Below are 22,764 nucleotides of genomic sequence, written 5' to 3'. Positions count from 1 at the left end.
TCACCTTTATCATTTTCCGATTGTGTTGCGTTTTTAAAATTCCAGCCAGCATTTTCATAGCAATTGTAGTTGTCTGGCGTACCGGATAAGTAACCTTTCAACGAGCTAGTGATTCCAAGAACACGTGCGCTATCTACTTCTATCCCATTGATTTCCAATCGTATTTGTTCGAAGAGGTAAGAGTAACCGTTATTAGATAGTTTCACTTTGGTAGGATCAGTAATTGTTCCTTCCAAAAAAATGAAGCTTTCGTGTAGGTATGGATAAACATCCGTTTGCTGGATTGATATACGTATTTCATCATTATTATTAAATGATGTTGTATACGGTGCGTATGAATGATATTCAATTTTCGTAATTTTAGAATCCGTTTCGTACTGTGAAGTTATATCCAAAATATCACTTTCAGGCATTTTGCTTCAATTGATAACCCAGAGCTTGTAAAATTTTTTTATTCTTCACTGTCAATTTTTTTATTTTATTTGATGTTACTGGTAGCACTTTAGTCTTATGACTAGTTGTTCTGATCCGAAGTAGTGGACTTATATTGAATTTTAATCCCATCTCAAGACCCGTAACGTTTAATATGTAACACAATTGTCAATGCCTCATCAAAATTATCAATCGGATTATGATCTTGATCTACTAACTGAACGGTTATCGAGTCAATATTTGTTTTATTCAATTTGTAATATATTAAGTTTGGTGGTGACTGTATAACTTTAGATCCTGTTTTTTCACTCGGGAAAAACTCATAAATCGAATGACTTTGAAGATGGTTGTTGAATGATCCTTGAGCTATATTACACATTACTTTTATAGAATTAATTGTGTTTAAATTGACAGCTTTTTTTGATCGAAGAATTTCATTGTATGGGTTATATACTCGTTTTTCAAAACCGAATACAGGTGCTATACTATGCGGATACTCAAAGTGTAGTATCCCATTACATTTTATATACGATCTGAAATCGTTAGGATCAACCGTAATGTCGAATGTTAAATTGGTTAAGTTTTTACTATTATAGGTATCTATTTGCTTCTTAACTCGTTGCTTAATATCTTCAATTTCATAACAACCCTCTTCCAATGTAATAAAACATATCATAGGATCATTATTGTTTTCATTCTCAGCTACTTGTATAGAAAATTTATTATTATTATCATTAATATTTGGAAACGAATTAAATGACTGTAAACATAACAAAGCTATTTCTGAGTCCTCGTAAAGGCCTATAGGTGGAAAATAATTTACAGATAATATGGTAGCATTCCCAGTTAAACTTAAAGTAACTGACTCATACATTACAAAATCTAAGATATAAATTTAATGATGAGATCCGTGACGTTTAATATGCAGAACAACTGTTAACGTTTCGTTAAAATTGTCAATTGGATTATTGTTTTGGTCAACTAACTGAACAGTAATTGAATTAATATCTGTTTTGTTTAATCGGTAATATATAAGGTTTACCGGAGATTGAACAACCTTTGTTCCTCTTCTCCCACTCGGGAAAAACTCATATATCGAATGGGTTTGAAGTTGGTTGTTGAATGACCCATGTGCTATATTACACATTACTTTTATAGAATTAAATGTGTTTAAATTTGCAGCTTTATCCGATCGATGTTCTTCATAAAACGGTCCACAATCTTTCTTTCTATACCCAAAAACAGGTGCTATACTATACGGATGCTCAAAGCGTAGTATTCCATTACATTTTATATACGTTCTAAAATCGATAGGATCAATACGTACATTGAATGTTAGCTTTGTTCCGTAGACTTTATTAGCTTGAGGTAACTCTTCTACCATATATTTGTTAATATCTTCTATGTCACAGCATTCGACTGGCACAAAAAATTGAATATTTACTTTTCTATCTGGAGGAATTGATTTTATTCTCAGCCGGTTATTAGTTAGATTTATAATATTTGGAAATGAATTGTATGTTTGCAAAGATAACAAAGCTATTTCTGAATCCTCGTAAACGTTTAGAGATGGAAAATAATTCGTGGATAATATAGTTGTATTTCCAGTTAAACTTAATGTAACAGATTCATACATTGTAAAAATTCAAGACATAAATGACCACAGTTAAATGTATTGAAGTCTTGATAGTTGGAATAGTTGTATACTATTTTGAACTGTCTGAAATAATGTTGTAATTCAATTGGTGGTGGTAAATCACCAAAGCTATCAAAATATACAACTTTGTCCTTATTTTTATAAAACGCTACCCAATGGCTTCCGTCGCCTGAAGATATATCCAAGTTTAATATACCACATTCAATCGTATGCGGTTTTTTAGGTAAGTTATCACGTGAAAAGACACCACGGAAATGATTGATTTTCAACTTCCCGACGTATTTTATAATATCCTGAGACGAAAGCGGTCTGTCAGGTAGCGTAATCATCAGTTTTTTTTTTCTTGATCTATTCTTGTTTGAATTCAAACCACTTCCTTTTTTTCTTTTTCTATTTTGAACCGCATTATACACACTAGCACCTCCAGACATCAAACTACCAAGTGCTGACAATCCTGCAAATATAGGTATTAAAGGAATTACACCTCCTGACTGTCTCGGTGCTAAAATCAGCCTTTTACCACCATTCTTTTTCTTTGAGATTCTTTTTTTCTTCGCTGCTAATATACCATTTGTTTTTATAGCACGTTTCCGTTTACAACCCATACCTATTTTTCTTTTAGCTTTCATCGCATTTGTTACTGCATACGCAACTAGTTTCTCTTTTTTAGGAGTATCTTTTGCTTTAAATCTTTCCCAAGCACGATTTTCTAACACTTTATCAGCTCTATGTCTATCGTCTAAATTTTTACTCGCTGCATACACAATATCGTGATCGCGACAAGCAGCATCCAATGGGTTTATTCCTTTATCACCACGATCTAACCTCTTTTTTAATTTCGTACCTGGACCGCAATACTGATATCCTGGTACATGGGCTTCAAACGGGAGACTATTTATAAGGGAGTTTACAAATCCTTTTCCAGTCTTGACTGACTTAAACTTACGAGTTGAACGTGTCATCGATAACTGATTACAAATTGGAAAATTCTAGCGTATTTATAAGAAAAAATGGATTTGATTGAACAGAAAGATAAATTGGATGTTATAAATGTGGATGTTCGGACAGTTAAAAAACCATCAAGACACGGTTCGTTATTTCCTGATACTATACGTGCTATACTAGTTGGTCCCAGCGGTTCAGGAAAAACAAATATAATGTATAATCTGATCACACACGCAAACGGGTTAAGATTTGAAAATATTTATTTATACTCGAAAACCTCCAATCAAGAAAAATATGTTTTATTAAAAAAAATTATAGATGATATACAAGGTGCTAATTTTTTCATATTTACAAGCGCTGATAAGGTTATAAAACCGAACTTGACTAAAAAAAATTCTATTATAATTTTTGATGATGTAATATGTGGTCCACAATCTGTAATCAGAGAATACTTCAGCATTGGAAGACATTCAGGTGCTAGCTCTGTATTTTATTTAGCACAAACATATTCTAAAATATCAAAACAATTAGTAAGAGATAACTCAAACTTTTTAATGCTGCTGAAACAAGATGATACAAATTTACGACATATATTCAACGATCATACGTCAGCAGATATGGATTTCTCAAAATTTCGGGAAATTTCCCATTTATGTTGGAACCACAGTGATTACGGGTTTCTGGTTATCGATAAGACTCGAGAAATGAATGAAGGAAGATATAGATGTGGTTTTCATACGTTTATTAAAATAAGATAAATTAGTATTGTATTATGTTAACATACATATCATTAATTTTCTGATATTATAATTTACAAGCCATTTAATGATGAACTTTGTAAAAATTATTGTAAACCTTAATATTATTTTAATAAAATACTTTATAAATATATATATATACCATAGTACGCAGTTATTAACCACATAGTGATATCAGTAGTCATACGATACAGTTAAATTGTATTTATTATTTACAATGGATAAAGAAAAAGTTTTGCTGGAAAATTTAATAACATCAAAAAAAAATATTAAACGAAAAATAATGGAAATGAAACGGGGCGTTATAGATTCTGAAAACTATTTCCGTGAAGCATTTAAACCATTGAGTACAAGTATAGAAAAAAATAATCAATGTAACTCGCACCCAGCTGATCAAAAAAATACGGAAACCTCACATATTAGTGACGAAGATGACGATGTATTAAATTCAACATTTTCAAATTTTTTTAATAATCGACAGACAATACAACGTTATGATAAATCCTATGGTATGTATTATGATAAAGCTAGTGATTCGTACAAAATAGGAGATCACACAGTAACTTTTTGTCATGGTAACTTACAGTTGGTTAATAAATACTATAAATGGACTAAAGGGCTATGGTCGTTATTATGCGAGAAGGAACCAAAAAATCACACTATAGAAGATATGGAATCTTATTATGATATTTTAAGAACAACACATGTTCATTTAAAACCCGATGGGAAACCCAAAACCTCAAGATACTTTAAATGGATTAATGTTGTAAAACCTCTGTACGAACGAATGAAAAATGAGGATCATCAGTTAAACAAAGAAATAACTAAAATTAATACCCCTAAAACTCCTCAAATTAACTTATTACCATTTAACGAACATATATCTAGGTTGAGCGCTAAACGTAGTAATATTCATAATAATACAACCATGGGAAATGCGCCGTTTGAATTTCAACCAACAGCTAACAGTTCTATGATTTCAGAACCTGTTGTTGAAAATATGTTTAGTTTTACTTCAACACCGCAGACTAATAATAAAGGTGCTGGTTTATATAAAGATGTAATACCTCAAACCCAGTTAGTTTATTATGACGACCCAAATGAGCTAGTGACTAGATTAAATCTTTTAGCATCATCACAAAGTGCGGGTAATACTGGTGTTAATAATGAAATTATATCTATTTTAGAAGAGCTACGTGAGAGAAATATTATAGTATAATGGTAACCTTAGATAGTATAGCTAATGAACTACATCGGCCAGCCAGAAAAATATTTCCTAGACGATGCGTAGTAACACGGTTTATTGATGACCTCTGGCAAGCTGATTTAATGGATATGCAATCTCATTCTAAAAAAAATCACGGCTTTAGATATATTTTAGTTGTTATAGACACGTATTCAAAATATATTTGGGTTGAGTCACTGAAAAATAAGTCCGGTGAAAATTGTACAAAAGCCATGTCTAATATATTGAAAAAAGCTAATCCAAAATTGTTACAGACAGATAATGGCACAGAATTTTATAATATTCAATTTCAAAATTTAATGAAAAAATATAAAATTAAACATTTTAGTTCATACAGTGTTATCAAGTGTTCAATTTGTGAACGTGTTATACAAACCCTTAAAAATAATATATATAGACATTTCACTGCAACAGGTACATGGAATTGGTATGATAAAATATCAAAAATTATACAAAACTATAATAATACAAAACATAGAACAATCAAATGTACACCCAATGATGCTCGGTTGGACGCAAACAAAATTAAATTTAATACCCATATAAATGATAAAACATTATATAAACCGAAATTTAAAGTTAATGATAAAGTAAGAATATCTAAGTATAAACATGCATTTAGTAAAGGATACACCCCAAATTGGACAACGGAAATATTTACAATTTCAAAAGTCTTACAGACAAACCCAGTAACTTATCGACTAAAAGATGGAACAGGCAATAAAATCTTAGGTGGTTTTTACGAACAGGAAATTAAGTTAACGGATTATCCAGACACTTTCCTCGTTGAACGTATCATAAAAAAAGTTGGGAATAAAATGTTTGTCAAATGGTTAGGCTTTGATTCGAGCCAAAATTCATGGATAACATCATCAGATATTTTAAAATAAAGATATTTTATATGTTATACTTTTTATAATAAAAAATATAAAAGTTTTTTATCAAGGCAAATTAATTATTTACATAGGTTATCTCCTGAAATAAAAAAAGATTGATTATTGTATACAAAAAAGTTTTATTTATAAAAAAACAATAATTTATTATACTAATAGGTCTTGTAATATCATATCAGACATTGTGTTAAAATGAAATTGCAATATTTCATGTAAAAATGATGTGTCATCGTTTTGTAGATGCGAATAATAACTAAAGTCATAGTTTTGAATATATTGGTTTGTAAATTCATTCCTCTGGCAAGTGATGGGAAGACCGCGGACATCGTTTTTAATCAGTTCGTAAGCTGTGTCAAATGTAACCTGATAACTTGACAAACGTTTCTGTTTTTCTACAATATACAAATCGATCAAATTTTGTATTTGCTTGAGACGGGCGAAGTCAATGTTCGTCAAACTAATGTAATTGTCGTTTATATGCAAGGTAATTAAACTATGTTTAACATTGGTTGAATATGAAAAGTTATCTGTTATTTTTACACGTCTACATCTGATATGTAAATTATTCATAATTGAATTGTAATTAGATTCAGACATAAGTGTAAACCATTCTTCCAAACTTAATGTAATAATTTTCTTTGAAAGTTTACACTCCAATAGCAAAATAATAGAAATCTGATTATTAATTAATAACCCCACTGTAATATTTTTCTTGCTAAAAGCACGGATGTCAAAAGTAGACTTACAGACAATTATTGGTGAATCCATTGTTAAATAATTTTGTTAATTTTTTTATAAGTTAAAAATATTTTGACCACTATAAGCATAAATATAAAGTGAAATATAACTGCTAGAAGTCCTACGTTGAACTGTGAGTTTTTATCGTTTGTAAACATATTATATACTAAAATCATGGATAAAAAATACAAAAAATGTAAAAAAAATATATATTATAAGCAAAAACACATGATTTAACAAATGGTGTCGTCCGGATCGGTTTCACAATTACAAATAACATCGGTTTTACAATAATTACTTAAGACTTTTTGTATATACTGATTTCCCTTCATTAATAATAGAAATACACATTTTGGTGAATAACGAGTATGTTCTATAAAACAATCGTCAAAAATTTCAAAATTATGTAGAATTATCCCACACCAGTGACATTGAACTGCATCCCCGATGTTTAGATACTGGAAACCACACTGGGCCAATTTATATTTGTTCTGGCCCGTATTTGATGGGTATGTTTGAAATGATCTTAGCCTTGATGAAAATGCGGTGAATTCTGGATAAGCCGGTGTTGAATTGAATCGTATTTGACTAACCAATGACCGGATATCATTTGTACATTTTTGGAAATTCATTTTTTTTTAAAAAATTAAAGAAACGACGAGGAAATTAGAAACTACAAAACACAACTTGGTAAAACAGCTAATCGCAAGCAACTGAATATATTTAAAAATTATTAATAATTTGTTTACCAAATTTTGATAAAAAATACAGTGCAACCAACAAAAGTAAAATTTAAGTTTCTCCGGAAAAACAGTCTGTGAATGAACAAATACATCAATGAAAATTTAATTCACATGTTCTCCTGGTACACCATAGTCTGCTTTAAGCAAAAAGCGATATCTAGCAGTGATGAAAAAATTAAACAGTATAAACTGGGATAGAAAGCAGCCAAAAATCTGTTCATCCAAGGGGGAAAGTCGTGGATAACCGTTTTTAAATCACCCTGGAACAGTAAAAAACTGGGGTAGTAAGCACCCACAAATCTGATCGTTCAAGGGGGAAAGTCGTGGATAACCGTTTTTAAATCTCCCTGTAATTGTAAAAACTGGGATAGAACCTACATATACTACCTACTTATATCTTTTCAGACAAATATAACAATGGTCAAACATTGTATGATTTGTGGCAACGTCGAAGGCGTGGATGGCGTTTCAGTGCATGGGTATTTATATAATGTATACGTACTTATTACGATTACTTTTGACATATTATAACACAACTATTCATGATACGATGATTGTATTAGTTTTCCAGCAAATGTCGATCGGAAGCGTCAATGGGTGATGTTCACCGAGGACAATGGTGTCAATGCTCGACAGATATTGGCTCACTCCAAGCTCTGTTCAAGGCATTTTGTTGCCGGTCATGATTACTACGGAGGAGCCGTACATCGCCGTCGACTAACTGTTGGAGCAGTGCCGTCAGTAGTGAGTGACAACCAACATACAACCTTTGATCACTTTATTAAACAAATAGTGTCGGGCTGCACCTACCGTATAAGATTCACTCGCTTGATCATTACATTACTATACTCACTAATACAGTGTGCATTAAAATATCACATATGGGTTTATTATTTCAATATACCCATTTTGATACTATTCTATAGGTACTTGCATTAAGTTTTTGTTGTTGGTTAACATTCTGTATTAAATTATACTCTTTTTTATTGTTTTTATTCTTTAAAAAATTACAAACAACATTGCTGTCTTATGGGCATAGCTTATTGTGACATTTATTATGGGTATTTACAACCAATAAACAAAATACTCAAACGTTTTCTTACAGTTCTTAATATTACTACTACTACTTACTACAGACCTAGGTCTACTCTTCTTTATTTGTAAGTTGTGTACTAGATAAGTATTTTATCATTTCACATGTGGTACTCTTAGAAATGTTTATACTATTTCAATACTTAATACAAACAATAGATTGTTAGATAGAGCTTACTTACACATTCAATTAAACATTATTTTGTACAGCTCTGAAAAATTAACTATAACATGTATACTTTTATTGGTATATCATAAATCTTAAATTATTATCATATGATTTCACTATAACACTTACTGTTATACAGTGCAATACAGTTTTACAATGCTTCAAAGTTATTAATATGTATGAAACCACTTAAACATTCTTCTGTGGATTTCTTTGTACTATGATTGGTACTTGTTAATTTTTAATACAACATTTATCTTAACCAATAGCATTGTACTGATGTTATTTAGGTAGACTTTTTTCAGTGCTCACACACCTTCAATGGCAGTATTATACATGTTCTACGGTTACAGTTAGTTATTGTATTATTATAGGCATTTGGAATGTTTTCTTACATAGTTCAAAAAAATCTCACTGTATTTTCACTTTTATTATGGGTGTTTACAACCAATAAACAAAATACTTAAACGTTTCCTCACACTGTTCTTAATATTACTACCACTACTACTACTCACTACTTACTATTGACCTAGGTTTAAGTTACAATTATCTCACTTTATTTTAAATGTTACCAACTTTTGTGCATTAAAATGTGTTTATTATTTCAATTTACCCATGTGGGCGGTATTTCACAGTGGCTACAGTTTGATACTTTACTAGACTGCAAACCAAATCCAATAGCCTACTTGCTGTGCTGATGGTTTATAATTCTCACATGATTTTATAACTAATTTTATTTCAAATAAAGTGTGTAGGTACACTGTACTCCCAGTACAAAATGACAACAGCAAAAACATTCTACAAACCTTATTGCCAATATTTGATATAGTTATGGCGTTCAATATACAGCTCACTTTTTAAACTTCATTCAACCAAAGTTTTAATTTAAAGTTAAAATTTATTTATTTCACTGTAACAAAATTCAGTGCATCTTTTATTATCTCAATATACCTACTGCAATGTTATCATAAAAGATTGCATTAAGGTTAGGCAGGGCTTGTATATATGTGTGACTTGATCACATTGAACACACATTCAGCTAAACATTATTTTGTAACTATTTAAAAAAAAAATTGAACCACAACATGTATGCTTTTATTTGTGTGACATAAACCTTATTTCATATAAATTCACTTATTGCATATTATAGGTACCTACGCTTACTGTCATAGATAGCAATAATTATTGTTGTTATTATTATAATTATATAGAATTATCAATACAATTGTACCTACTCTAAACTCAACCTAACTTTTAGGTGCTTGGGGACGTCGAGATGGAAGAAAGAGAGCACGTGGAGGTCGTCGGCGTCCCAGTGGAGGGTGTGGAGTACGTGGAAGTCGTTGGCGTCCCAGTGGATGTAGGGGATGATGTGGAAGGAGTAGAGGGGGTGGAGGACATTGAATTTGTCGAGGTCCTGATGGAAGGTGTGGAGGAAGTGGAGGACGAGGTAGTCCAGATGGAAGTGGTAGAGGACGAGGTGGTCCAGATGGAAGTGGTGGAGGACATGGAATTTGTTGAGGTCCAGATGGACGGAGGGGATGACGTGGAAGTGGTAGAAGTCCAGATGGACGGATGGGAGGACGTGGAAGTGGTAGAAGTGCAGATGGACGAAGTGCAAGCGGAACTGGAGTTTGAGGACATGCTCGACGAAGAGGTCAGTAAATATGTCTTACTTATAAAAAAACCATAAATAAAACTTATCATTTAAATTGCAGTTCCGACCACTTGCCGTGGATGAACAACCCCGAGGGCGTGCGCCAATAATTGACAGGCAGGCAGGCGTGACACACCCGCTTCCAGAGCGGCACAACGCGGGCGCGTTAAACAGAATCTGCACACAGTGTAACGCCCGCCACTTCGAAGGCGAGGTTGTGGGCCGGGATGCCAATAGGCACTTCTCCACTTGCTGTAACAACGGTCAAGTGACCGCTGCAGGACAACACGCGTTGTTGCCCGCCCCTTTTTTACTAATGAGTTTGTTGATTGGAGATTCACAGGATGGTCGTAGATTCCGAGACGACATTCGCCGGTACAACAACGCCCTGGCATTCGCTGCGTTTAGCTGTGGCTCAGACGACAGGCGTTTGCGAGGGCGTGGACCGCGAACGATGTGTATCCAAGGCCAAACTTATCAGAGGATAAATAATGACGTGGCCGTTGACCGAGTAGATGCCAACTACTGTCAGTTGTATTTCCTCGAGTCCGCAGAGGCCAACACCCGCCGCGTTGGGATGGCTCTGCAGAGAAATCAGCGTGAACTGTCCGTAGTTGTGATGGGACTATTGGACGGTTTTCTGCGGGACGTAAATCCGTACGCAATGGCTTTTAAGTAAGATATAAATTTATTGTATTTATTAACATTAGGAATATGAATTGCCCCTTAGAGTACATTTCTTTTACAGATACCTTTCTCAAAGTAGACAGAAAAACAAAAAAACTGTAACCAATAAACTAACTATGTCAACTGTCAAACTAGATATTACGTTGATATTAGACACTCGCAGCTACCAATATACTGCAGTTATTACTTAATGTTGATTCAAAAAAAATTTTTTTACCTTTATTACTTAAATTATATTAAATTTTATATGTAATTTTACTCTGCTACCAACAGAGTTATATGTGCTTATGAATGATATAGGTAACATTAAATATAACTTAGGGCTGGGACGTTTTTATATTTTATCTTATTATTAAAATTATTATTATTATATCATAATTATACCAAAATATATTACTAATTTAATGCTTGGATTTATATGAAGTATAGGTTTTATTGTTATATGTGGTCTCCTAAGCTTACTACACTTCACACACATTTATAATATATATATTTATTATTATGTATTATGTTAATTATACAATTATAGAGTTAAATGCACTGAATGATTTCTTTATGATTTCTACATGGAGTCTGTCTAACTATAAAAATATACATGTCTATATTTGTTCCAGGAACATGCGTGAGGTGTGGCTGGCAGAAAAAGACCTAGCCGATGCCGATCCCGCAGGTGTGCGACCTAGGCCAGTGACGATGCATTTTGTCCGAGATGCGGCCCGGGACGACGGGCGAAACAACCTGCCTACCGCAAACGAAGTTGCGGCCGTGTTCGTAGGTGAAGGGGGTCGTCCGCCAAGAGACATTAATCTGGTCATCTACGATACGAATCCAATCAACCCGCAACACAGGATGCAAACCATACCAGCGGGTTAGTTAATAATTATTTACTAAAAACACAATTTTTTACACAGCTGTCTCAAATTGTTCACTTATATTCACTATATTTATTGCACATTAATATCAACACCATCAAATAGAATCATAGTTTTTGTTGTACAGTAAAGCTGACACTGCGATTTTAAATTTACATTAAGTATACACTACATTTTGGACATTATTTTGAAATATAATTACTTAATAACTAATTCGTTAGGTCAAAACCGACCTTAACCCGTTCACTTGTGCAGTAATACTTTACTAAATTACATCATTATACATTAAATACAGCGGGGATCAACATATAGTACTTATCATGTGTATCATCAATAAAATAATATAAGGATACTGAACAAGCTATTTAGCTAGAGAGATTACACAGCATATACAATTTACTATTTATTTATTTATTCAAACAGTTTTAAATCAAACATTATAACAATTTTTAACAAAAAAATAATAAAATAATATAATATAATTATAAAAAGACTCGATACAATTAGAACAAAAATGAGAAACTTATAAACTATGTAATTGAGATAACAAATTAGTTACCTTAGATACATCTTAAAATTAATTTCTAGATTATTGAAATAAGTTGGTCCTAAATAGTCTAGAAATATCTGACCAATACTGTTTTTTGAATAATTGATATTTAGGTTGTATCTTATAGATTCACGTTTATTTATGTATATCAAATTATATTGGTGGTTGTAGTGTGTTTTCAGAGGTACCACCCCATATAGTTATCCCATATTGTAAAATAGATTGATATAGTGTCAAGTAATAATAGTTTGTAAGCGCATATTAATATGTTGTATATGGATGTTCCATCTCAAATTGCAGTCTTAATATTAAACCTAATTATCTGACTTTTATCTCTTAACTTTAAAATAATATGCACTGTCAGTTTTATGACTATCATTTTATATTATTAGTTTGTGCTTAGAAAACTGAGTTGAATTATAAATAGAAAACGCAACAAAAACAGTTTTTTCAGAATTAATAGTACATTTTACTTAATTTTTACTTTTTTAAATTAAGTTTCTGAATGAATCTATTAAATTCTGAGGTAAAATTATTTTAATAAGCTTTACTGATATTTTGACAAATCCTGCAGTGGTCTCCTATTTTTTTGAAAGACTATGAAGGATAATTATATTATTGTTCGCATCTCCGATAATAAGTGTCGTTCAAAGATTTATCAGTGATTAGAATGTTAAATAGACAGGCCAGGAATTCTATTCAGGATATAATTTAATCATAATAGATCAGGTATTGCTATTCGAGCTAGGGGACCTATGTATACATAAAATATTAGAAAAAGTTAAATTAAAAATATTAAATTCTTTACAACCATATTCATTATAAATTATGTTCATCTTGTAGTGATAGTATGACAATAAGTCGTGTTATGATTTGTATGTAGTGTACTATATAATTTATCAATAATCAAACATAATATAGTCACATTACTTCGGTGCTTAATTCCATGATTTGTTTGGACTTCATAACAGACATCACTTACAAATATACACTATAAATCCTTGGAATACAAAGAGATCAGAGTTAATATTTTTTTTACACATTACCTTTCTTTTGCGGTTATGTACTTGCTATACTCACAACACAATCACAATTCCAACCTCTAATCCCCAGCTACTACAAATCGTTGATTTAGCAATTCACTTTAAATAATATATACCATTCGTTACATTTCACAAGGGTCGTGTCACTCGGATCCGATGTTGTATCCGCTGTTTTTCCCGTACGGCGAGGCCGGTTGGCATAACGGGATGTTGCAAGCGGGCAACCGACGAAACAATGTCCGCAATCGCATCAGAGAGTTTGCGTCCTACCGTTTGGCTATTAGATATCAGGGAAATAACGACCAAAGGCATGAACTGTTTAGTTTATTACATCAAGGTCGGTTCTTGTTGCAGATGTATGTGTGCGACCAGTATGTTCGAATGGAGTCGAACAATCTGAACTACATACGTTTGCACCAGAGGGATCTCCTCGCCGAAACGTATCAAGGGCTCATGGACCATGTGAACCAACAGCTCCACGTCGATCCCATGGCGGTCGGGCGTAGGGTCATATTGCCGTCGACGTTCACGGGTAGCGACCGATTCAACAAGATGAATTATCAAGACGCCATCACCATAGTGCGTACCAAAGGGAAACCCGACCTGTTCATAACGTTTACGTGCAATCCCAGGTGGCCAGAGATCACTGAAAACCTGGCTGCCCACAGCACGGCAAGCGACAGGCCGGACCTGGTGGCCAGAGTGTTCAACAGGAAGCTACAGGAGCTAATAGGTGACATAACTGTGAATCGTGTGTTTGGTAATGTCAGCGCTTACGTGTACACTATCGAGTTTCAGAAACGTGGTCTGCCCCATGCGCATATACTGATAATCCTGGCAGAGGACTGTAAGTTCCACACGGCCGAGGACGTGGACGACGTGGTTTGCGCCTTCTTGCCGGACCCCGCAATCGACAGGCGCTTACACGACTGCGTCAAGTCTCACATGATCCACGGGACGTGTGGAACAGTCAATCCACAGTGTCCGTGCATGGTGGACAACAAATGCTCCAAAGATTTCCCGAAAGCGTACGCAGAGGAGACAGTGTACGTTGCGGACGGCGGATATCCAAAGTACCGCCGACCGGATGACGGCCGGGTGGTACTTGTGAGAGGTCGTGAGGTTGGTAACGAGTGTGTAGTGCCATACAACCCTTACCTTCTGGCCAAGTATGACGCGCACATCAACGTCGAGATATGCACGTCCATAAAGAGTGTCATGTATATCTACAAGTATATATACAAGGGACACGACCGTGTGACGTTGGAAGTTCAGGACCAGGATGAGAATGCCAAGTGAGTCTTAACTTAATTTTATAATTTACATATTTCTAAATTTAGGTATAATGATTATAATAGTATATTGTATATGTTTAATTAGTGTGTTTACTACTTTTTATGTTCAGGAATTTTAAATATTAAATTGGACAATTTTTAAAATTCACATAAAAATCTTAAATTTAAAAATTCTGTTACTTAATTACATTTGTTTTTATTCCATTGTATTACTCTTGTTTTGTTTTTAATTTTAAATATGTACACGTTTTAGTTTGAAATAATAAAATTACTTTGGTTTGACATTGGCTAAAAACTAAAATTTTAATGATTAAAGAACTTTACTTTTTTATGAAAACATTTCTAAATTTTAATAAGAATATTCAGTTGAGCAAAACTTTAGGAACTTCTACATTTATTAACTATTATTATTATACAGTAATAAACATCAATTGAATAAATAGTTAACTAATAAATCATTTATTAATTTTTAATAATTCCCATCAATAGTGTCTAAGATTTTTATAATTTTATATTACATTTAATCCTTTTTTTCATGTGTCTTCATTCAAGCTGTGTATAATAAACATTCTATTGCATACAGTATTAAACATAAATTAAATAAATAGTTAATTAATAAATGATTTAATAGTGTCTTAAGATTTTTATAATATTATATATTAATTTTATATTACATTTAATCCTTTTTTTCATGTATCTTCATTCAAGCTGTGTATAATAAACATTCTATTGCATACAGTATTAAACATAAATTAAATAAATAGTTAATTAATAAATGATTTAATAGTGTCTTAAGATTTTTATAATATTATATATTAATTAATATGTAGGTTGTACCTTATATTATGTACTTCTACAGAGAGTTCTATAGGTGGTCTACATTATTATTGATAGATTTTTATTATAGGTATTACATTGAAAATTATTACCATTCCATCATTATTAGCATATAACAATATTTTATGCATGTGTCATTTTTAGCAGTGTGTCCAGTGTGTATGAATTATTTTACTCACTATTCTTTAGGTTTTTAGGGTAGTTGTAATCGTTTACCGATAACTTTTAGTTTTTTTTACTATTGTATACTAGCTATATTATATACTTAACATTTAATGTGTGTTCTTTAGGTATTATTATTATTACATTAAATTTGTTATTTTATGCTTTTTCATTCAAGTTGTTTATACACATTACATTGCATACAGAACTAAACATCAATGACATTAAGTACACCAATTAACTAACATACCTAATAGATATAAATTTTGGTTTATAACCTGATCTAAGTTTAACCGTGATCACATAATATAGTGTCTCAAATTGTAAACTTCAACACCTCGGCAATGTAAAACACGCTTTTATGGATTGTTATTTTCGTTGGCATAAATTAACATTCCTACAGCTTTGCCATTCTTAAATAATATTATACAGTTATAATGTATTCCACCTGATACAAATTTTAAAATATAATATAATTTAATAATAATAATAATAATAATAATTTAAATTTTGAATATTTTATGTGTACACTGTTATCACCTTGATCACCTAATATACTACTAATATACTAATACCAACTCTGTACATTATAGATTAAATTGTATACTTATATAACTATAACTTTTATGTCACTAGACTAGACGTCCACTATGATTATATTTAGCTACTCGAGTTGACATTTCACGACATTTATTTATCAAAACATCATAATATATCAGTCACATTTATTGTATGGCAAACGTTTAAACACCGTTCAACGGTTGTAGGGATTCTTCGTCATATGCACATTGTAATGCAATGCTATGTGTCTACAGAACAAAAAATAAATTACATTTACTTGAATTATATAATAATAATAATACCAATCACAACACCAGACGGTATCATCTATAGAGCCATTGTTAGTTATCTTTTCAATATTAATTTTCAGTTACGTAAACTCAAGATATGTCAGCCCACCAGAAGGCAGCTGGCGGTTGTTTTCGTACAAATTGCACGGCAAAAGTCACACGGTCGTCAGACTTCCTGTCCACCTGGAGGGTCGTCAGAACGTGTACTTTGCGCCGGGCCAAGCAGAAGAACGGCTACAGAACCAAGCTGTGCGTAGTACGAAACTCACGCAGTTCTTCGCGCTCAACACAACAGACGTGAATGCTCGACAATACTTGTACCACGAAATACCGACGCATTACACCTGGCAGATGCCACGTAATCAAGAAAACGTACTCGTAAGAAATGTCACCCAATGGTTGCCGCGGCGGATTCGGATGGCAAACGTTACGTTGGCTCGGATGTACATAGTAAACCCACTGGACCGGGACCGTTTCCACCTGAGATTGCTACTTCTGAACCGAAGAGGCCCGAAGTCCTTTCAAGACATAAGGACGGTGGACGGGGTCGTTCACGAAACATTCACGGCGGCTGCCGTTGCACTCGGATTATTGGAAGACGACCGAGCGTGGCGGGATTGCTTGACGGAATCGGCGACGTTGGACACACCGCGGCAGCTGCGGTATCTGTTCGTCACTATACTGGTGTTCTGCGAGCCCTCAAACCCGCTGGCGTTGTACGAGGCGAACGAAGCAAACATGATGGAGGACTTCAACCGCCGTCTCCAAGACGTCGACCGCGCGAGGGCCGCGTGTCTGGCGGCCATCGAGGATCTACTTCGTGTACACAGGAAATCGCCGGGCGACTACGGTCTGCCCCTCGCCGACCCCCGTCTACTGGAACCGCTGCAGGACGACGCGCTGTTCCGGGCAATAGACGCGGCGGCACGGTGGGCCCCACAAGTAGTCGCCTTGAACGCCGAACAGCGAACGGTGTACGACCGCGTGATGGCGGCCGTCGACGACCAACGCGAGGTGGCGAAAACTTTCTTCGTCGACGGACCCGGGGGTACCGGAAAAACGACGCTGTACGGATGCCTGATATGGGCGCTTCGGCACCGACCTCCGCAGCGGGAGGTGTTGTGCGTGGCGTTCACCGGTATCGCCGCGTCGCTCATGGACGGCGGCATGACCGTACACTCGACGTTCGGACTGCCTTTCGGCACGCTGACCGAAGACTCGACGTCCAGCGTCACCATGCAGTCCGAGCGAGCGCAAAAGATACGCAACGCGGCGCTCATCGTCTGGGACGAAGCCCCAATGTCGCCGGGACTGCAACTGACGGTGGTGGACCGCCTGCTCAGGGACGTCATGGCATCGGAATTACCGTTCGGCGGTAAAACCATGCTGTTCGCCGGCGACTTCAGGCAGATATTGCCCGTGGTCCGGAGAGGGACGAGAGCCGAGATCGTCATGTCGTCGATCAAGGAAAACGGTCTTTGGCGCGTCATGGAGCGCTTCAATCTGGTCCAGAACATGCGCGCGGACCACGACGCGGACTTTGCGACTTGGTTGCTTGAGCTCGGCAACGGCCGACTGCCCGCGGTCGACGGCGTTCCGAACACCGTGCAAATCCCGCGGCAAATGGTATGCGACGTTGATGATTTGATCGATTTCGTGTACCCGCAGCAAATGTCGTTGGCCAACGTCGACGAATTCGCTCGGAGAATCGTTGTGTGTCCCACCAACGAAGACTGTAGAGGTGTCAACAGGGACGTGCTGGAGCGCGTCGACGGTGCTCAGATGAGCTACACCGCCGTCGACACCATGATGGCGGACGATCCCGACGAAGTGGCCAATTTTCCCACGGAGTTCCTCAACAGCTTGGAACCGGACGGCCTGCCGCCGTACCGGCTGACGTTGAAGGTGGGGTGCATCGTGATGTTGCTCAGAAATCTCGATCCGAGGAGACGACTGTGCAACGGTACGAGGTTGGTGGTCACCGAACTTTGGCGTCACTATTTCAAGGCTAGGATTTTGGGCGGTGAAGCACAGGACGACGACATCGGCGTGCCCAAGATACCGCTCACGTCCAGCGGTGAGGACGACCTGCCCATCTTACTGCGGCGCCTTCAATTCCCGGTGAGATTGTCGTTCGCCATGACCATCAACAAGTCGCAGGGTCAGACGTTCCACCGTGTAGGTTTGTTACTGACGTCGCCTGTGTTCACGCACGGGCAACTGTACGTAGCGTTTTCGAGGGTGAGAAACGCACAGTCCGTGAGAGTCGGCATGTACGCCGATGACAGCGGCCGATTCGTCACCAAGAACATAGTGTACAGGGAAGTTCTGTAATGCAACGAGTGGTGACAATGGTAAGTATATTATAATTAGGTGACGCCTGCTGATAGTCTAGACTTTAAACCTAACACGTGTAACATATTTTTCAAACATAATACGTTACACCGCTGTTCTACGTGGTATGTGTTCTACATGCGCCCGATGGTCAAAGATGATGATGATAGTCTAGGTGACTTTAAACCTAACACGTGTGACATATTTTTCAAACATAATACGTTACACCGCTGTTCTACGTGGTCTGTGTTCTACATGCGCCCGATGTTCAAAGATGATGATGATAGTCTAGGTGACTTTAAACCCAACATGTGTGACATATTTTTCAAACATAATACGTTACACCGCTGTTCTACGTGGTCTGTGTGGAGGTACTTCGTGGACCTTGCCTTCGGGCTAAACGGAGAGAAAGTTTGACAACCTCCTCGTGGTTCTCTCTGGATGCGAATTCACTATAATGTGAATTCGTAACTAATGTCAAACAATGTATGTAATGTCTGTGTTATTTGTATTGTACCACATCCTATTGAATAGTATGATATAGTACAGATAGTACAGACAATTTAATTTAAATGTTGTATTTTATTTCACACATTAAGATTCTAATGTACCTATATTATATGATGTATAAATAACATTAATAAGTTAATTTCACTATGTTCCCAATATTTATTACACCATTTTATTGTTGTATTTCTTTCTTAAGTAGTATTAATTTATATTGTATTAATGCTTCTCCTTTGTTTTTATGTAATCATATATATTATGCTATTGACATTAATCAGTCAATTTCACTGTACTCACAATATTTTTAATATTTTGTACACTGTATTTCGCTGAACTACTTGATTGATTTATATTGTATTATTAATGGTTGAGACATTACTTAATTGTATTAACGTATTGACATATTTTTATTAATTGTTTTACTCATGATTGAGATTTCATTACTATTAGATTCTATATAATTAGATTTTATTACTATTTACTTACTATATATAAATGTAATTATTTCAATATTTATATAATTGACTTTGTATTAATTGTTTTGCTCAGTAAAAGAGTATTTGTTTTGTGTTAAACACCATTTGTTCAATAACAATTTTTTTAAAATACAGTAAATTAATAAGCACAACAGTTTTGTCCTATTTGGTACATGAGTAGAACCTAACCTAACTAATATAACTAAAATAACAATTTAAAAAACCATTGATACTATACACACAATTGGATATCTTAATAACAATATTTAATTTATAATTTATTATATAAGATAATGTGTAATGCAACATTTTGTACACGCTACAACACTGCAAATTGCTGTTAATTATTTTTTACATAATTTGTTTTACATAATAAAACACCATTGATGATACTATTTTATTCACTAAAAACTTTAATATTATGTAGTGTGCTACTACATACTAGGTCACCGTGAATTGATATAATTTATTTTGCCACTGGATCAATTGCTATGAAAAGTAACTCTCGGATGAGACGGAAACACATATTATATTATTTACTTTTTTAAGTACCATTCAATCAATAGTTGTACATATAGTGACTTGGTACACTGCTAATTTATTTATTTTATTGGAGTAATGTAATTGTACAAATATTCAATAGTTGTGTAATTAGTTTTATATTATTATATTACACATGAAATTAAATTACTTTAACAATGGAAATATTTATACAATTTAGGTTGTATTTGTTTTACTCATTGTAGTATATTGATTCTAAAATCTTTAATTTTGTTACATGCAAATCTTTAGACATCCCATGCAATACCTACCTAATGTCATTAACTTCACTGACATCCTGACAACCATTATAACTATTTATAACTCTTATTTGATCCACACACCACACATATAATTTATTGTGTTGTAATAGTATGAACTATATTATGTTTTTGGTAACTAATAGAAATTTAAAAAAAATCCTTCATACTGTACCCAAAGTACACACATAGTAATTTAAAAATATCCAGTAGGAGAGGAAAAGGAAAATAAAATATAATTTTAAATGATATAGTCATGTTTTTGTCATAAATGTCATTATTTTATTGATCATCTGAAAAAAACATAACAAATAAACATAGAAAAATTTTTGTTGAGAAAAAATGTTCCTGTTAAAAACTCACTTATTGGGTGTCTGCTATCGGTACCTGAAAATGATATGTTTGATTAGAATTATTAATTTCAAAAACTAAAGTATTTATATTATATCCTTACGACGTTTGGCGGTGGGCTCGGTGGCGTCTCCCTTGCTGTGACGTAGAGCTCCTGAAAATAATGTGTTTGATTAGACAAAACTTGAAGTTTTCTTAAATATATTATATACTAATATATCCTTACGTTTGGCGGTTGCGCAGTTTCGGCGGTCTGATTGAGGTCCTGAAAAATTTGTTTAATTAGATTTATAAATTTCAAAAACTCAATAGCTTTTTTTTAATATACTAATATATCCTTACGTCTGCTGGTCGACTACTGCTGGCCTCCTGAAAATAATTTGTTTAATTAGATTTATAAATTTCAAAAACTCAATAGCTTTTTTTTAATATACTAATATATCCTTACGTCTGCTGGTCGACTACTGCTGGCCTCCTGAAAATAATTTGTTTAATTAGATTTATAAATTTCAAAAACTTGATAATTATTTTAAATATACTAATATATCATTACGTTCGGCGGCCTCCGACTTTCCGTCTGCCTACGGTCCTGAAAAATTTGTTTAATTAGATTTATCAATTTCGAAAACTTGAACGCTTTTTTTAATTATACTAAATATATATCCTTACCTTCTTCGGCCGCGGCGAGGCCGTTTTCAGTAGACCGTCCTGAAAATAATTTGTTTAATTAGATTTTTTGATTTCGAAAACTTGAATGTCTTTTTAAATATACTAATATATCCTTACGCTTGACGACGGCCGCCGCCTACCACCATCACCACCCCTCCGCCTACCACTATCACGACCCCTGACACCGCCACCGCTACCGCCACCGCCACCGCCACCGCCCCTTTTGGACGGGCCACCTCTGGACTTGGCTACAATATAAATTACAATTATATACATAATATTAAGACTGTTATTAAGGAATATGTAAAGTAAACACTCACCGCAATCCCGGGACAAATGTCCCTGTTTACCACAGTTATAGCATTCTGAAACGGGTAGATATCATTTTAATCGTTTCTAATTGTATACAATATATATATATTAACCAATAGTCTTATACAAATGTATGCTTACTTCGGTCGCGACCTCCACCGCCACCGCCATCGCCGTCGCCACCACCACCGCCTCCTTTCGACGGGCCACCTCTGGACTTGGCTACAATATAAATTACAATTATATACATAATATTAAGACTGTTATTAAGGAATATGTAAAGTAAACACTCACCGCAATCCCGGGACAAATGTCCCTGTTTACCACAGTTATAGCATTCTGAAACGGGTAGATATCATTTTAATCGTTTCTAATTGTATACAATATATATATATTAACCAATAGTCTTATACAAATGTATGCTTACTTCGGTCGCGACCTCCACCGCCACCGCCATCGCCATCGCCACCACCACCGCCCCCTTTCGACGGGCCACCTCTGGGCTTGGCTACAATATAAATTACAATTATATACATAATATACATAACAGTTATAACATTCTGAAACGGGTAGATAATATATAATATATTAACCAATGATCTTATACAAATGTATACTTACGTTGAGCGCGGTCTTGCCCGTGGTTAACATACACTGTGCAGCTCCGACTTATGTTGAAGACGCTCAT

General features: G+C 34.7%; 4 protein-coding genes across 4 annotated transcripts; 3 read left to right on the top strand and 1 right to left on the bottom strand.

The window, feature by feature from the left end:
- Nucleotides 1-3,099: 3,099 nt before the first annotated feature.
- Nucleotides 3,100-11,890, top strand: LOC132932660 (uncharacterized). Its single transcript, XM_060999034.1, has 6 exons — nt 3,100-3,178; nt 4,101-4,940; nt 7,984-8,156; nt 9,932-10,330; nt 10,392-11,005; nt 11,632-11,890. Exons 1-6 carry the CDS (start codon nt 3,100-3,102, stop codon nt 11,888-11,890), a joined length of 2,364 nt encoding a protein of 787 aa, XP_060855017.1.
- Nucleotides 11,891-13,638: 1,748 nt separating this feature from the next.
- LOC132932658 (uncharacterized) lies at nt 13,639-17,798 on the top strand. The gene is made up of 3 exons (XM_060999032.1): nt 13,639-14,777; nt 16,708-17,694; nt 17,738-17,798. The coding sequence occupies exons 1-3, from the start codon at nt 13,639-13,641 to the stop codon at nt 17,796-17,798; spliced, it is 2,187 nt and encodes a 728-aa protein (XP_060855015.1).
- A 128-nt stretch (nt 17,799-17,926) lies between these two features.
- LOC132932657 (ATP-dependent DNA helicase PIF1-like) lies at nt 17,927-18,961 on the top strand. Its single transcript, XM_060999031.1, has one exon. The coding sequence runs from the start codon at nt 17,927-17,929 to the stop codon at nt 18,959-18,961; it is 1,035 nt and encodes a 344-aa protein (XP_060855014.1).
- Nucleotides 18,962-21,181: 2,220 nt separating this feature from the next.
- On the bottom strand, nt 21,182-22,764 carry LOC132932656 (uncharacterized). Its single transcript, XM_060999030.1, has 9 exons — nt 22,698-22,764; nt 22,504-22,584; nt 22,371-22,415; nt 22,218-22,298; nt 22,085-22,129; nt 21,905-22,012; nt 21,765-21,803; nt 21,322-21,360; nt 21,182-21,249 (listed from the first exon to the last, which is right to left on the bottom strand). The coding sequence occupies exons 1-9, from the start codon at nt 22,762-22,764 to the stop codon at nt 21,182-21,184; spliced, it is 573 nt and encodes a 190-aa protein (XP_060855013.1).

The sequence above is a fragment of the Metopolophium dirhodum genome, chromosome 1, assembly GCF_019925205.1.
Source record: "Metopolophium dirhodum isolate CAU chromosome 1, ASM1992520v1, whole genome shotgun sequence".
Taxonomy (NCBI): Eukaryota; Metazoa; Arthropoda; class Insecta; order Hemiptera; family Aphididae; genus Metopolophium; species Metopolophium dirhodum.
Note: the sequence above shows the minus strand (reverse complement) of the source record. Positions and strands in the feature narration are given on the sequence as shown.